The sequence below is a fragment of the Pseudorasbora parva genome, chromosome 20 (genome assembly GCF_024679245.1).
Source record: "Pseudorasbora parva isolate DD20220531a chromosome 20, ASM2467924v1, whole genome shotgun sequence".
In the NCBI taxonomy this organism is placed as follows: domain Eukaryota; kingdom Metazoa; phylum Chordata; class Actinopteri; order Cypriniformes; family Gobionidae; genus Pseudorasbora; species Pseudorasbora parva.
Genome location: NC_090191.1, coordinates 23,004,593 through 23,022,926, shown reverse-complemented (window position 1 = coordinate 23,022,926; position 18,334 = coordinate 23,004,593). Strand labels below are relative to the sequence as shown.

General features: G+C 37.0%; 1 protein-coding gene across 1 annotated transcript in view; it reads right to left on the bottom strand.

The window, feature by feature from the left end:
* The window catches only part of usp6nl (USP6 N-terminal like), a 76,978-nt gene that overhangs the window by 56,391 nt on the left and 2,253 nt on the right, over positions 1-18,334 (bottom strand). Inside the window, exon 2 of the mRNA XM_067428370.1 lies at positions 8,656-8,741. Coding sequence (XP_067284471.1) covers positions 8,656-8,659 — 4 coding nt within the window. The 5' untranslated portion in view covers positions 8,660-8,741. The remainder of the gene's footprint in view (positions 1-8,655; positions 8,742-18,334) is intronic.

The window sequence follows — 18,334 nt, the reverse complement described above, 5'->3', positions numbered from 1 at the left end:
AAGCTGGTTCTAAGAAGCCATCTCCAGTTCAGGACCAGCTTAATGACTGACTAAGGACCAGCATAAATCAGCTCAAACCAGCTGTCATACTTCAAAACATAAATAACCTGCATATTCTTCATTTTTCAACAGGGGATATACAGATAGATAGACAGACAGACACTTTGGATAATTTTGTGTGGTTTAAAAAAAGATTTTCCTCCCCAACACAGAGCTTCAATTAGACCAAAGTTACATGGATCAGACAGCACACACAAATCAATCTGTGTCTCTGTGGCCTTATGGGAAATTGATGGCTTTAACTTCCAGACTTTCTAACTTAAGAATACTGAACTTTCAGTGAAAGAGAGAGAGAAAAAAGACAAAAAGACAAAAACTATAGGATTCCACAAACCCACTTTCAGCTTGCCAAGCATTTTCCATCGGAGTTTGAAGCTAAGATTCAAGTTAGTCAGTCATTTCTAGCAGCTGGGTAACCTTCTAATTATTGAAAGAGTTTTGATCTTGGGGTTTTGGTCTTGAAACATATTAATATCACATAAACCTGGTCTTGGACTGGTAATAATAACGAGGTCTTAGTTTGGATCATGGCCTTTGCTTTTGGCCTCAGACAAGGTAGGCCATAGTTATATATTGGTGGAAATTTCCATGAGACATGACAAGTGTTAGGCTATAACACTAAGTATAGGTGTTAGGTTGTTGTCTATATCTTGGCCTTGATGATATGGGTGTTAAGGAATCACTAATTAGTCTGGTCGTTACAGAGTTTACATTTACATTTATGCATTTAGCAGACGCTTTTATCCAAAGTGACTTACAACTCAGGAGTACATGAAGCGATCCGTCAAGAAGAGGCAAAGAAACGCAAAAAGTGCCCCAAATACCAAGATTTGTATACTGCTCAGAGTAGCAAAAACCAGAAAAGGGAAGAAGATAAGAGAAATAGAGGAGGAAGAGTTTTTTTTTTTTTAAATGTAAGATTAAGTGCTCATGGAAGAGATGAGTTTTTACCTGTCTTTTGAATAAAGCGAGTGATTCTGTCGTGGGGATGGAGGACGGAAGATCGTTCCACCAACCAGGAACAATGAAAGAAAAAGAGTTGGTCTATATCTGGGACTGGTATTGTCTGGTCAAAGAAGTCAAACGGTACAGACAGAATGCTGTTCTAATTTTACCCAAGCTCACCTGTTTTACTGTGCAAATACTTTAGTATCAACATACCAATATCAATATTCTCCATACCTGAGCCTAGATGGATCAAGTATTGGACTTAGAGGGTCTGCCTGGTCAATATCTGGTCCTTGAGGGGTCTACTGAGGGGTCTGACTGAGTCCTAAAGCCAGTGCTTGCCTGGCGATGGTACTCAATCAGAACTAAATCAAGTTTCTACTGACTTGGGAGCTGCACAAGTTCTGCCCACCAACTTCACAAGATCCCTTGTTCAAGACCAGCAAGGTTTTGGAGCCAAATCAGAATCCGGATTTGGGCACTGTATCTTGGCCTTGAGAGGACTGGTGTTGTTCAGAATCCTTGGGTTCTGGTATTGGTCTGAGTGGTGTGGGGGTCTGTTACACTGATCAGTGTGGAAAGTCAGTCTTTTTTTACAGCAAAGCTTGCGGTCCAGACCCTTAGTGTGTCAGAAGTAACAGGCATGATGGAGTGTTATGTTGATGTGATAACAGAACTGGAATTGTAGAAGCTGAATGGATTGAATGGAAGTGCATGGCTCAGCTGAGCTTTAATAATGCATGCTGAAGCGTGGATTCATTTGATTCAGATATGCAGAGGCACAGTAACATCCCACTGCACCGCACTGTGATCAGTGCGTGTGATGGAGATGGATCATAATGCACCTCTCAAAATGCCCAGCATGAATTTCCCCTCTTTTATTCATTCTCTACTGCTGGACAAATGCCAGTGTGAGAGTGGGGGATAGTGGATTCGGGAAAAAAACAGTCTGTCACATCCTGTTTGCCACTCTCTCATCCCCATTATTATGTTTCACATGCAATGTAATGGTTGTTTCATTTAGTTTATTCTATTTAACTGATGCATTTATTTATTGTTTGTTAAGAGGTCTGCATTGCTGGGTTATCGGAGGTGAAATATAAAATTGGTATACAGTATGTGCAAAAACAGTTTAATATACTATCACATTTATCAGATGGGGGAGACTATGACTATCAATATTAAGTTTGATCCTCAATGCAACTTATTCTAGCTATGAGATAAGAAGAGACCATCTGACTGACATGTAAAGTGACCAACCATACTTACGAGGAAGGTTTATCTAAAATCAATAATATAAATAAATACAAATAAAACCTTTAGGCTTAGGGACTCTCTGCAGATGGTTGTATAAATTAGTGGAATATAGACTTTGCAATCAGAATGTCTATCCATCCTAATAAACTATTTCAGAGACATAACTTCAAAAGCTGAAAACAGTTCTGTTTATGGATGTCTAGTTTACTTGCTTAGTACCTTAAAAACCTTTTTTGTTTTCAATATTTAAAACCATGTTCCTCACATTGATTAGCTCGTTCTCAAACATGCTCATTTTATCAACCCATTACAGTGTAAACATTACATTGTATTGTTTTTTCCCCTTTAAAATGTGAAAATGTGGCATGTTGGGGGGTCCCTAGGACAGGTTTGAATATCCCATAGGGAAGTGCAAACTGTTATGTTCTATGCATCTGGGGAAGTGACTATGTAAAGCGGAATTTACAAGAGCCTTTTACAAGTCACAATCATGCACCCATGAGTTTCACACACACACACACACACACACACACACACACACACACGCACACGCACACGCACACGCACACGCACACGCACACGCACACGCGTGCACACACACGTGTCTGGTTTGCTATCTTTGTGGGGACTCTCTATAGGCGTAATGGTTTTTATACTGTACAAACCGTATTTTCCATCCCTTCACTGCCCCTGCCCCTAAACCTACCCATCAGAGGAAACATTCTGCATTTTTACTTTATCATGTATGATTTATAAGCCTTTTGAAAAGTGGGGACCGCTGGCTGGTTCCCACAATGTAGGTAATCTCAGGTTTTACTATCCCTATGGGGACATTTGGTCCCCACAATGTAATATAAACAAGGACGCGCACACACACACACACACACATATATACACACACTCACATAAAGTATTATTAGGAACCCCATACTAATACTGTGTTTGGCCCCCTTTCGCCTTCAGAACTGCCTTAATTCTACATGGCATTGATTGAACAAGGTGCTGAAAGCATTCTTTAGAAATGTTGGCCCATATTGATAGGATAGCATCTTCCAGTTGATGGAGATTTGTGGGATATCCACATCCAGGCCACGAAGATCCCGTTCCACCACATCCCAAAGATGCTCTATTGGGTTGAGATCTGGTGACTGTGGGGGTCATTTTAGTACAGTGAACTCATTGTCATGTTCAAGAAAACAATTTAAAATGATTTGAGCTTTGTGACATGGTGCATTATCCTGCTGGAAGTAGCCATCAGAGGATGGGTACATGGTGGCCATAAATGGATGGACATGGTCCGAAACAATGCTCAGGTAGGCCGTGGCATTTAAACGATGTCCAATTGGCACTAAAGGGCCTAAAGTGTGCCAAGAAAACATCCCCCACACCATTACACCACCGCCAGCAGCCTGCACAGTGGTAACAAGGCATGATGGATCCATGTTCTCATTCTGTTTATGCCAAATTCTGACTCTACCATCTGAATGTCTCAACAGAAATTGAGACTCATCAGACCAGGCAACATTTTTCCAGTCTTCAACTGTCTTGTGCTTGTGCAAATTGTAGCCTCTTTTTTTCTATTTGTAGAGGAGATGAGTGGTACCCGATTGGGTCTTCTGCTGTTGTAGCCCATCCGCCTCAAGGTTGTGCATGTTGTGGCTTCATAAAGGCTTTGCTGCATAGCTCGGTTGTAACGAGTGGTTATTTCAGTCAAAGTTGCTCTTCTATCAGCTTGAATCAGTCGGCCCATTCTCCTCTGACCTCTAGCATTAACAAGGCATTTTTGCCCACATGACTGCCGCATACTGGATGTTTTTCCCTTTTCACACCATTCTTTATAAACCCTAGAAATGGTTGTGTGTGAAAATCCCAGTTACTGATCAGATTGTGAAATACTCAGACTGGCCTCATAATACTATAATTGGTCGATTAAGATCGTTCTTCATATGGAGCAAATCTCCAATCTCCTCAGCATCAGGAGAGATGCCTTAAAAAGTTAGGGTTTGAGAAAGAGCTTATGTGATGGTCTCATTCTACCTGTACAAAAAATCCTGCTGTCACTGGTCAAGTTTAGAGCACAAATCCGGGCAGGCTCTCTCTGTCTCTGTGTGTGTGCCTGTGTATTTGTGTGTGTGCGTGCGTGTGTGTGTGTATGCACAGCAAAAGGGCACAGGATCCATTTCCTCAAGTTCCACTGTTTACCATGAAATGTAATCACATTCCTGAGTGACTTCCTTCCTATGATCATAGTTAGCTGTGCAAACACACCCACAATCTCAACAAGGGCATCTGGGTAAGTCACATGACCGCTCTTTAGGCATTTTTCTTTTTCAATGTCATCTTTTAATGTTTGCCTAGTAGCTACTATTTATTTATTTATTAACAATAAATATTCAACAAATCATTTAAAATAATAATATTGCAATGCAATATAATTCATGATTTCATGAAATAAATGCGCAAGCTTGTAGATCACACAACATCGTCATGTTCAGGATTTGAAACATGAAGCGTTGTTGTTCTACAGGCTCGCGCAACAGTACTTCAGACTGCTTGAGATCAGTTCACAATCAATAAATAGCGCACATTCATGCCAAGTGATTGCTTATGAACTAATGCTGATCAATTATGACACTGTTTACTTTACAGTGTTTACATTGTATTATGTTGGATAATGGTTGTAAGATTGCATATTTTATCTGAATTTTAATTAGCAGCTGCATTAATAAAGCAAAGACATTTCAAAATAAGAGTTCAAGTGTATTTCGTGGTTGTTTATTAAATAAAAGTCACACAGCGTGTCCAATCTCAACCCTGGTTATTATTTGTTTACAAAAACTGAATGGAATTTCATTAAATTGAAAGTAGACTATTGTAGCTTCTGTCTGGGATGCACCATTTAAGAAAAAACAAAAACAAAACTAAACATTTTTCTTTTAGTTGAAATTAACCAGTTATTTAGTTTCATTAACCTGATGTACCAAACTAAAACTGAATATAAATGCAGAAATAGTTGCGTCCCTAAAGTTTCTAAAGTGTCCTTATTTAATTTTTGCCTGGCTTACAATAAAACTTTAAAATATCCCATAGACTTACGCTGAAGCAGGGAGAAATTTGGAGTTCTTTCATTGTGAATCAGTAAGCAACAGCGTATTTATAGCTTATCTACAAATGTCAACAAGTCTGAAAACAGCATTATGTCCTTGTCAATGATTCATAATTAAATGTTAATCTGATTCTGAACACTGGCTAATTAGAAGGATGTTTAAAACACACAACACAATTATCATAAGAACATTCTGAATTTACAATGTAAAATGCTCCAATTTTCTCTTGGCATTCTACAAGTATTTGTGTCTGTATGATCCATAAAACCAATCTTCTATTGGCAGCTGGAAAAGCCGCCCTGTGTCACAGTACATTATCACTCACATCAATCAAATAAATTGTGACGGAATCTTTTATAGATTAAGCAACATAACATGCTGAGGGAAAACGAAACGGCATCTTTCTTTCTTTAATCCCCCTTCATCTCATTTTAGGTTCTTATTTCAGTTCATCCTGGATGAGTCATTTCTCTCATTAGTGCTGCCAGTCACAGGGGTACAAGCAGGGGGTAATGAGGGTAATTAACTCAACAGACACACACCAACAGACTCAAACACACACACACACCCTCATTTAATATCAAAACTCACAAGCAAGGTCAAAAAATTGTCTGTGCTGCCAATACAGTAGACAAACACGGTGGCTGAAATTAGATCAGAAGAAACAGGGAAGCTAATAAACAGGCTGTAATTTGCGTTCCCTGGGTTATATTGTCTACACCACATCCTTTAGAGTGGCCGAGGAAATACACACACACACACACACACACACACACACACACGCACGCACACACACACACCCCGCCTGTGTGCTTGTCTATTTCAGGTGCCTTTTACTGTCAACGCTTTTGGTCTTTGTGCAATTTCTCTATTTCTGTCCTGATTGATGTTGAAGATGAAAGAATCGACTGTGAGGTCTCACTCGCAAGATAACAACAGAGGAAGAATATTGAGAGGTGTAGCTTCAGATTTAAAGGAAACACAAAAAACCCTTAGCCTAGAAATCTAGACGCACCCTAGCGGCAGCAAATCTAATCTGCCGCGAGTGTCGTCTAGCAACTCTCAAAACACGTCTAAGCTGTAAACGCCAAACTCTGGTCGGGCCAATCACATCGTGTATAGAGTTGGTGGGCGGGGCCATAATGACGACGTCCGAGTTGCGTTTGCGTGCTTCTAGTAAACACAGAAGCTGGCGAATGGCGGTCTTTCGAATCAGCTTTGACCGCAACTCTGGAAGACTTTTTCTCTGAGAAAAGAACAGCACTGAAGTCATTCTTAAGAAGGGAAGATGTGTTCTGAGTTTTGCCGACCAGATACGGCGAAAGTTCTGCGTCACCTTTGTTGCTCTGGTTGTTTGTAGCGATATCCAATTGCGGCTCGCCGTGCAGAGGGAGTTTGAAAGACAACCGTTTATCCTGCCCCTCGGATTGAGCTGTCAACGGTGAGTTTCCAGACCAAACATCTTGATGTGGTTCTGGCTTGTCAGGCTAACAAACTCTAATCATGGCTCGATTCCCAGAAATTTTGGGGCGTTTGGTTAAAGGTTTGTAGAGAATCACTTTTAAAAAATAGATCATCCAAAAACAAAAACTGTCACTTAAACCACTAAATTCATATGGATTATTTGTACGATGTATTTCCAAATTCATATGGATCATATGGATTATTTGTACGATGTATTTACCAACTTTTTGAAGCATCAAAGTTTTGTTGGAATGCCAAATCTATAAAGTTTCATTCAAAATATTTTACTTTCCAGGTCTCGACAATAAGGACTGCCCGATGGCCCGGAGACATGCGAGCCAGTTGACAGTAGTATCACTTGCCCAATCCGACCAGTGCTGCACTGTTGCAGAAGTTGGTCATTTGTATCTTTAGTAGTCTATATGTGACTTTATTCAACGGTCGTGAATCAGCGTATTGATTCGTGATTCATATCACCAATGTCACGTGATTTCAGCAGTTTGCCAGTTTGACACGCGATCCGAATAATGATTCATGACCGTTTGAATCTTTATTTGAGGAACACGGAAGAGAAGACAATGCTGAATAAAGTCGTATTTTTATTATTTTTGGACCAAAATGTACTGTCAACGCTTTAAAAGAGTCTAACTAACCAACTGATGTCACATATGGACTACTTTGATGATGTTTTCATTACCTTCTGGACGTGGACAGCAAGTGGGCATACACTTACATTCAAAGGACAGAAAGGCCTCGGACTAAATCTAAAATATCTTAAACTGTGTTCCGAGGATGAACAGAGGTCTTACGAGTGTGGAACGACATTGGGGTAAGTCATTAATGAAAGAAATTTCATTTTGGAGTAAACTAACCCTTTAAATATATAAATATAAATAAATACAAACCAACAAACTTACTTAAATTCACAGTAAAACCTAACCCAATAGGCCTAATTTAACACTAAATAACAATAACAGTACTAATAACAGCAAAGTAGTCTGTATTCTTGGTATGGTACAAACCAGTTTCAAGGTTCAGCATTATTTCGCAGAAGTATGACCATATTGGCACCGGGTGTCGGTACCCAACCCTAGTGTGAACGGGCCTTAAGTACCGTCGTAAAGTAACAGGCTGTCAAAGTACAATAAAGGGGTCAAAGACATGTCAGATCACTATGATTCACTGCACTGAGAAAAATAAAAAAATGTCCAGTTGGCTAGAGTGTTGGCTGTGTAGCACTATTACTGTTGTTTACTGGTTTGGTGTGGACTCCACAGGGGTCACACTGTGTAATCCAGTTAAATGTCTCAACTCAGCCATCCCCCGACATGGCAGCTGACCAATCCAATTGGCCCATAGTCGCCACAGCAACTGCACACACTTAAATACAATCCAGTACTAAAACACACCATCTGTGAGATTACACGTCAAACTCCCATAAAACCCTGTTCTTACAGGAACTTACTGAAGGATCTCAGTTGATCTGATGTGAATCAGGGACGTTCTTTAACTAGATTTTATGAAGCTCAGGCTGATTTTAAATCAGATTTGTAGAGCAATGCAACTACAAATAAAGTGGTCACGTTACAAAGTCTCATCACATTAACTCACAGCGACACACCACTGCTGTTATCGCTGATCTCTGCCTGTGTACGGAATGACACACCAGCACATGCTTATTACTTACAGCATGCAATGTATATTGGCTATATAAAAAAAAAAAGATAGCATATGAAAGTGTGCAAAATGTTATTGCTAATGAGAGTATTGCCATTTGTCATAAGGTGTGTGTCTGCAATTTCCGCATGTATGTACTCACTCATACTGTGATGCTGGGGGTTGGTAGGGGTGTGTGGTCCAGGTGAGGGTCTTCTCAACAGCTGTTCTCCTCAAGGCACTCATGACCTGTACACAACCAACAAATATATCCTTAACACAAAAGACACGCCATTGTAAATTCTCATGGCAAGCAATTGTTGTAGAAACAAATATATTAAACCATTACTTAGAAAACCACCAGAAAACCACAGCATTCCAGTCAGCCAGCCAAATGTGCTGATGCTGAACCAGTGTTATCTCCCAAACAGAGCAAAGATAACATTCCACCATCCAAATCAGACGTGATCAAGGAATTGAAGGCACAACGTTGAAGCAGATAATCCATTACAAACACCATGTCACTAAAGAAGCTTCAGTTTCCATATGAGTATCATTTACAATAAATGATCTGGCGTGAGAACATCTTAAATATTAGTTAAGAGCTGTCAAAAATATAGCAATATTAATATTTTAGGTAAAACAAATATGGTTACAAGTATTTACAAACTTTTTGCGATGTGGTGCAAGATCATATATTATACATAAAATGTCTATTTTAAGTATGCAAGTGTCTGTCAAACACACCTAAAATAATTTTTGGAAGCAAAAAAAAAAAATTTGGCTCATTAAAAATCATACTTAGAAAATGAATGTTGCCATAGTGCACAAACAAAATGACTTTTCTCTTAGGGGTGGGCGGTACAACCAAAATCTTAAACTCTGATATGCATTATTTAACATGGCAGTGATAAAATAACTGATATTATCAGTTTATATGTAAACTATTATATGGGCCACTTGCACTGAGCTTTGTGGCACACTTCCGCTTGCTAGTTTCTGGTTAGGCATATTTTCAATGTGCTGTAGTAGCCACCTAGTTGACAAAAAGCCACTTAAAATGTGTGTCTATAAGAAGATTGTAAAATCCAGACATGTTCAGGGACAGGAGAAAGAAGATATATTATGTTAATTACTTTTTAATCATATTCACAGGCGTAGTACTGTCAGTGTGTTACTGTTTAAGAATAATTAAATATGTCTAACATCATTAAAAAATGTTTAAGGCAGGTACCAATGACAAGGTTATGTTTAGTTCTGTATGTTCATCTGTGCTTTAGTTTGGTTTTGATCAAGTTCCATGTCATTGTCAGTTAGTTTCCATAGTTGTTAATTGGTTAAACACTTGTTACCTGTTCTGTTGATTATCCTCCTTTGTATACAATATAAAAGCCTTCAGTTTATTTAGTTCTTTGTTTGGTCTCGTTTATGTTTGTGGGTGCATTTCCTTATATTCTTAATTAAAGTTTTTCTCTAGTTGAATTCTCTATCGTCATTCGCTTCATTACATACTAGGGGTGGGCGATATCTCGATATTTAACATATATTGAGATATTTTTTAAACTCGATATGGATTTTGTTTACTTTACTGTTTACTTTAACTGTAAAAAAGGAGTCTTTGATTCATCTTTTGAAGGCATGAAATGAATGAAAAGAATTAAGGCTATATGTATTATTTATTTTATTTTACATTATGTATGTAATCAGGGAGTTTTTTTTTTAAATTTATGTCAAAAGCACATTGTTCCTACATGAACTGACTACCTCTTTGCACTTCAATAAAAATATTATGACTTTATGATATTTGGCATATTTGTTTTTGCTGTAGTTTTTAGGGGGTTATTTTTCCTGTAAAGATATCGAGATATATATCATATTTCTCGATATAGCAAAATATATTGAGATATATTTTTTGCTCCATATCGCCCAGCCCTATTACATACCGTGACAACCCATTCATTCAAACAATTTAAAAAAAAAACTGTAATGGACCCGTTTTCCATTTTCATGAAAAAAATGCCTATACCCTGGAGCACAAAACCAGTCATAAGTCGCACGGGTATATTTCTGGCAATAGCCAACAATGCATTGTATTGGTCAAAATTATCGTATAAATTTTTATTTTATGCCAAATATCATTAGGATATTAAGTAAAGATCATGTTCCATGAAAAGATATATATATATATATATATATATATATATATATATATATTATTATTATTATTATTATTATTAGTAATACGTGTTGCCAAGAACTTAATTTGGAAAACTTTAAAGACAATTGTCTTAATTTTTAGATTGTTTTGACCCTCAGATTCCAGATTTTCAAATAGTTGTACCTCGGACAAATATTGCCCTATCCTAACAACAACAACAACAACAACAACAACAAAAGCTTATTTATTTAGCTTTCAGAAGATTTATGAATCTCAATTTCCAAAAATGGACCCTTATGACAATTTTTTTGTCACATATTACAAAAAATCATAATAATAATAATAACTGCTGCATGAGTGTTTCTAATGCAACGGCTGAGGGAGCGAATTTGACATGATCATTCCCACTTTTGACTGCTGTAATCAATCTCTCTATATATTTTCCTTCTTTTGAAAAAGTCGTACTATCCTGGATTTTTTTCTTTTTCTTTTTCTATTGGAGCAAACTAGAATACTAAAATGAGAAGACTGCTGCAGGTTAGTAGGGAAACTATTCAGAATGGAAAAGAAAATGTATTTATAGAAAGGTAACATTTCAGCAGGTTCAGTAGAATTCATGTTAACGCATAGAACACGATTCGTTGTTTTAATAAACACACAGTCATATAACGTAGTAATAATCTGCATTCTCATGAGTAACTGTCTATGTAAGTGTGCTAAACACTCTTGCCGGAAAACCCCGAGCCAAAATAAGTAGAACACAGAAGTAGTTCATTGCCCAGCAATAAATGTGGACTGTTATGCAATGCAAAATTATAAACATTAACATTTTGAATGTGCATTGTGAAAGTGAACTTACTATGTATTATAAACGGACTACATAATTTATGACACTATTTAGACAGATATATGCATATTATATAAACATATACTGTTTAAATAAAGTTTTATGTTATTATTGATATTTAATTTAGTTAGTTTTTGGGTGGAGGCTATTAACAAACCAAGGTAAATTTACTTTCAGTAAATTATATTCTAGACTCTATATAGTCATAACTCAGTAGGACTTTTCCCCCATGTTTATCATCCACCTGGCAAAAGTAATCTGATAGTTTATAAAAGTAACAACACGCCTCTCTTTAAAAGCCAGAATTTGACATGTCATCCAGCCTAAACAAACAGAGACAGTCAACACTCTTTGGGAAGTCAAGCAAAAAATGGCTTACTTATTGTCTCTGAACATTAAGCTGGGATAGGAGAAGAAAAAAAAGAAGGAAAAAAAAAACCACCAGGAGCTTAAAAGCTTTAAAAAAGTGGTATATTACATAAGAGCCCATGAAAGCTTATCTCCTCACCCTGCACCAAACACAAACATACATACACACAGTGATGATATCAGGACTGTAGTATCAGGCTCGCTGTCATGACCCCGTGTGAGTGAGCTAACCGCTACTCCCACCCTTCCTGCCTTTTCTTATTTTACCCGTCTCACTCCTTCATTTAGGACGACTAATAACCCCTCTCACTTACTTACACACCACCCCTGCCTCCTGCAGTCACCATTCACCATAGTAGAGTAATAATCACTTTCATTGTGTGTATGTGGATGATAGTTTTGGGAACGGCAGCGAGAGGAGGTAATCACTGTAATAAGATGATGCAGACCGGGTGGAGATAACAGGAAATGATAAGGGTCGACTCGGGATAGGAAGAAGATCTCTCCCTTCACATGCTTGTGTGATGAGCAAACTTTCAGTTGAAGGAGTAGTTCACCGAAATATGACAATTCGGTCATTATTTACTTTACTTACTTACTTACATTACAGTCTTTAGCATTCAATGGAAGTAAATAGTGACCAAAAATGGCAAAGCGCAAATGTGTCATACAGAGAAAAAAAAATAACAAAAAAACTAACATTTGAAATTGCAAGTTTTTGCACGTATAATTTTTAACAGTAAATTTCACATGTGAAATTAAGTAAACTCTACTAAACTAAATTAAGTAAACTTAACAAAGAAAATAAGTCATTTTAACTTGGCCAGGAAAAGGTTGAGTAATTTTTACATTTGTTTTACTTATTCGTTTTTTAGTTTTTTTACAATACGTTTTAACACTAAATTAAACCACGCTTTTAAAGTGTATGCTTTACTTAGAAACACTTAAATAGATATATACAATAGATGTTGTGTAGACACCAAATCTACATATTAGAAGTAACACGGCACCTGAACACGGAGACAGAGAAAACTAATTCCAAATGTCACAAAATAATAAGTTACAAAACCTAACAACAAAAGCAATGACAAAAAAAAAAAAAAAAAAAAAATCAACCTCATTAATTATTCATGCCCCAGTGCATGATGGCAACACTAATATCAGAAAAGTAGAGTTTTACTTATTTTAACTTTTTAATTTAACATTGATATTTACACTTTCATTTCTACAAGCTTGAAACGAGTACTATAGAATATAGAATTTACTTGCCTGAACTAACTTTTTCATGTAAAATTACATGTTTACATAAAATTACATTCTTATCAGTGTAGTCCATAACACGTTAATTTAGTATAATTCAGATGCAATCTATAGATTTTATCAGTATTTTGAATTAGTTATTTTTATATTTCCCTTTAAAGGGTTAGTTCACCCAAAAATGAAATTTCTTTCATTAATGACTCACCCTAATGTCGTTCCACACCCTTAAAGGCCAACTGAAGTGCATTGGAACGCGCCGCATTATTCAATGTGTTGACGTAATTTCCCCTGAAACGGCTCCAGCTGTTAGCAGCTCCTCCCCTTTTTTGAAACAGCCAATAGCGTTTCGTTAATATACAGTTTGACTAGAGCGCAAGAGCGGACCTTTCTCTGTTTGGTAAAGCCAGTTTCCTCTAACACAGTTTATCATCATAATCTCCTCCATATCGCGTTGTTTGAAACGCAGCATTCTGTGCAGAATTCATATGGGTCCGATATGTTTGTTGTCAGCGCGGACTCGCGCATATGATTCGCGCTGCGCTCTCGTGTCTATAGTCTAAATTTAGACCAGAGCCGTTGGGGTGTGTGCGCTGCTGCGGTGCGTGAAACTAACGTGAAAACAGACTTCATTCGCCACAAATGAAAGCATATACACTGAATCGTTTCCTATTGCATATATAGTGTGCTATGTGCCTTTCACCATGTAGAAATTAGTAAATGTGTGTTATCAACTGACCGATTTCAGCCACAGCTTCAGCAGTATAGGGGGCGGGCTTTAGATTCTAGAGAGCATTTTGATTTTGACAGAAGATTTGACGAGAAAGTGAAGTCTGCGATGATGTCACCAAAATCTGAGATTCGTTTTACAGGAAGTGGGAGACTGTAAATTTTGAATGCTTGTATTTCCTAAATGCAAATTTTGTCATAGTTTTGGAACATACCAGCTTATTCATAACTTTAAGGCTAACACAGTCATACTAAAAGCTAAAAAACTTACATTTTGATTTCAGTGGCCCTTTAAGACCTCTGTTCATCCTCGGAACACAGTTTAAGATATTTTAGATTTAGTCAAGAAGGTAATGAAAACATCATCAAAGTAGTCCATATGTGACATCAGTTGGTTAGTTAGACTCCTTTGAAGCGTCGCCAATACATTTTGGTCCAAAAATAACAAAAAATACGACTTTATTAAAGATTTTTAATATTTCATTTTTATTTCAGTTAATTTTAAATCAAGTAATGAAAATACTTTTTTAAACCATATGGAACCAGCACTACTACAATTTCTAAGAAATGTTCATGCATTTATACATTTTTTATATAAAGCTCAGATTTTTAATACTGCATACAAACAAAGTCATACAAACTTTTATGTTCATTTTTTCCTTCATTTAGCTTGACCGATTAGGTGTTGTGGCTAGAAGGGATACAGCTACGGTCGGAAGTGACGCAAAACCGCACCATAAAATAACAAGAAATTAAATTTGCTATTATTGTGTTTTATTAATGCCTATACCTACCCCAAACCAAAACCTACCCTTACAATAATGCATATACAGTAATTCATTGTTGTTCAGTGTGACAATCATGACACAATATTGATGTGAGCATGCCCAGTAAGCCCCAGGACAATCTGGCTGTGGCTGTATCCCTTATAGCCCCAACAGGTTACTATCTGTTTTCATTGTATGCAAAAGCATGAACAGTATTCAAAACATATTTTGCATTTCATGGAAAAAATAAAGTCACATGGGTTTGGATGGAACAATTTTACACTGAGTAAATGATGACAGAACATTCATATTTGGGTGAACTATCCCTTTCAGATCAGATGGAAGACAGCAGCCAGGTGAGCGAGAGAGAGAGAGAGAGAGAGGGGGAACTCTGGAAAATCTGGTCTTAACGCTGGGATTACTGTGGCCATATGTTCACATGATCTGGACTGTCAATGGCATGGCACAAAGAGGAACAACCATAGGAGAGTGAACTTAAACTAGTACACTCAACAAAGCCGCACCACCCAGGCACTCGGTTTAACATCTGAATGTGTGTGCGTGTTTGTGTGTGGGATGAACGTCTCGTTTCGAGCCAGACCAGTTCTCTCTTGCCAGTGGGCATCAGTATCAGCACCGGCTGCCCCTCAGTGCCAGGGCAGGAGCTCAGGAATGTAGAGACCTTTAGCATTGTGTGTTTACATGCAAGTGGGCCTCATTTTTTTGCAGTTAATCAGCAGCTTTGAGCTATATATATATATATATATATATATATATATATATATATATATATAGTCTGTTTTACTTTGTTGAGAAATTATTTAAATGCAATTTTTAGTTGTCTATTACATTTCCTAAAAATCATGCCAGTAGAGATTTTGTGCCCACTCCTGGAGTCATAACTTGAATAAGTTTAGATAGTATAATAAGTAAGTAATAAGTAAGTAGACGTTTAGTTGAGTTTGTTACTTGTTATAATCATTAGTTCAATCAAAACATGTAATCAAAGTCACCATACTATAAATGATTAACTCCTGCGCATCACTTTTTCATGTGCCCTCATAATCTTTATTCAAAAAATATCTTCACCTCTGTCTTGCAGTGACATCTCTTCCCAGATGACACATTTAATGACACGATCATGCAGTGGTGGGGGTAACGCATTACAAGTTACTTTTTTTCAAGTAACTAGTAGTTACAAGTAAAGAAAAGCAATTTACTTTTAAACTTACAACATAATATCCGAGTTTACGGTTGTCGCGGTAAAGGAATTTCCCTCTAGGGGATTTTAAGTGGCTCAATAATCGCGATATGCAATACTATCACCATATTTAATTATTATTTGCTATACAAATAAGCTTTATTAGTTCTCGATTCTGACTGGACAAGAGGCTTTCCGCAAGTGCTTATATTTCACCAGCACTGGCACGTCTCTGTGCGCGCTAGACAGGCTCTCAGTCAGTGCGGTTACACAACAGTAAGTCATGGCAAGGGACTTTATAAGTGAGTCATCAATAAACCCATCATAATATGCTTAAACACGCTGATTAATTTATGAAATAAACAGGGCATTAATATTAATTTAACATTGAGTGCCATTTCACAAGGCTCAACTGATGATCAACACATCACCTGGAAGCTGATGTTTATAAATGATGTCATAACCTTGAAGCTGATGTTTCACTTTATAGAGATCAATGGCATTGATTTAAGAGATTCAGAGAGCAGTTGACATGACAGAGGCAGATAGGCTAAAATATTTTTTACTTAATTTTTATGTAAACAAACATGCATGTAAACACAATGGCCAATATATTGCATCACCAAAACTTGTCCATATTTCGTGCGAGTAGTCAAAAAAATAATGCAAGTTACTTTGTTTTTCCATTTATAGACTGACATCACTTCTGTCCCCGTGTTGAGAGAAATCGGGAGTAAGTGCAGAAGCATTGCGTGCGCTGTGTGAACATGATGGTTACTGTAGTTCTAGACTAAATGTGAAATTGGCTTATTCATTTGTTATTAATTTCTCTTTTGGTGTGAAAGGGCCTTTATATTTGCCAAAACAACTACACCTTTATGTTAGTAAAAAACAAATACACAAGCCTAACTCAACTCAAAAGTAACGTAACATTGCTTTCCATAAAAAGTAGCCTAACTAACTACAGTAAGTAATACTTACTTTTATAGGGAGTAAAGTAACAATATTCCAACTTCCAAGTCTAACGCATTACTTTTAAAAGTAACAATCCCAACACTGCTCGCATGACATCACACAGGAATAGCAAACCGCAAAGAGCCAATCAATTTGGATTTACTTCTCACACTGTTTAACGTCATTGGTCAACTGCATAAATTATAAGTTGACATCAATTCACAAATCAGTTCTTTCAAACCATCCATTGTAATAATCAGTTCAAAATATTTCATTAAACACATTAAGTAAATTATGAAACATTTAACAATTTGTATTGTACTCAAATAAGTGATGCACAATATGGCTGATACAATATAATAGCTATCTTTATGTTATTGTGGCTGATGATATAACTGATGAATGGCTCATATTAGCACTAAACTATTTAGACTAAATTAACTTAAAATCAATTAAAACTAAAATTAATTGTTTTAAATGTTACAGGTGAATTTGAATTTGAATACCAGCTATAATAGTGTTTTGGTCTAACTCTGAATAACTATTGTCTGAGTGAAAATAAAACAAAAATAAAGAAAAACAAAAGAAAACAACCAACAACAACAACAAAATATTGTTAAGTAATTGCAAATAAATAAATAAAAATATACAAAAAAGATGATATATATTAAGAAGTGAATAACCCTGATTATTGGTTTGAGGAGTTTGAGGTGTTGACTTCTCAATCACAATCGAGCATCTGTGGGATGTGCTGAACAAACCAATTCATGGAGGCCCCACCTCACAACTTATAGGACTTAAAGGATATGCTGCTAACATCTTGGTGCCAGATACGACAGCACACCTTCAGGGGTCTAATGGAATCCATGCCTTGACGGGTCAGGGCTGTTTTGGCAGCAAAAGGGGGACCAACACAATTAGGAAGGTGATCATAATGTTATGCCTAATGTTTTTTTTTTTTTTATTATTATTATATATTTTTTTATATATAACACTATTGCCCAAATATTGCCCAAATGGCAAGCAACAAGATGACAATAAGTCTGTGTGTCTGGGGAAGTGTTTCACGAAAGTAATAACGACTTCCTTCACCAGTGCCCGCTAAAGAACTGTCTACTGTGCCAGCTATGAACGCTTTGCTCCATTTTGTTGCCATGGTACATCCTCTCCCACACACACAGGAAGTGATCTATCCTTATCTGTGGGTTAAACCAGTTGAGTTCCTCATCAGCTCCCCACTACCCCTCCAGCTGAAGTCATCCATCAAACATCTGTGTGTTTCAACTACTGGATTGCTTCTTATTTCATTCACAGCAGTTAGAAACTCAATAAAGGCAATCCGGAAAGCTGTTGTGAGGTTTTCAGGCTGTTTTGATCTCAGTCTTCTTTTTTATGAATGTAATCGCACATAGCCATTATATTTTAGTCTTGTTACAAACCTTCATCATTATATTTTTTTTACTGGGACAATGCTTTAAAGGGATAGTGAATGTCTTTCTTCTGCTGAACACAAAAGAAGATATATTGAAGAACATGACTAGCCAAACAGTTGGCCCCATA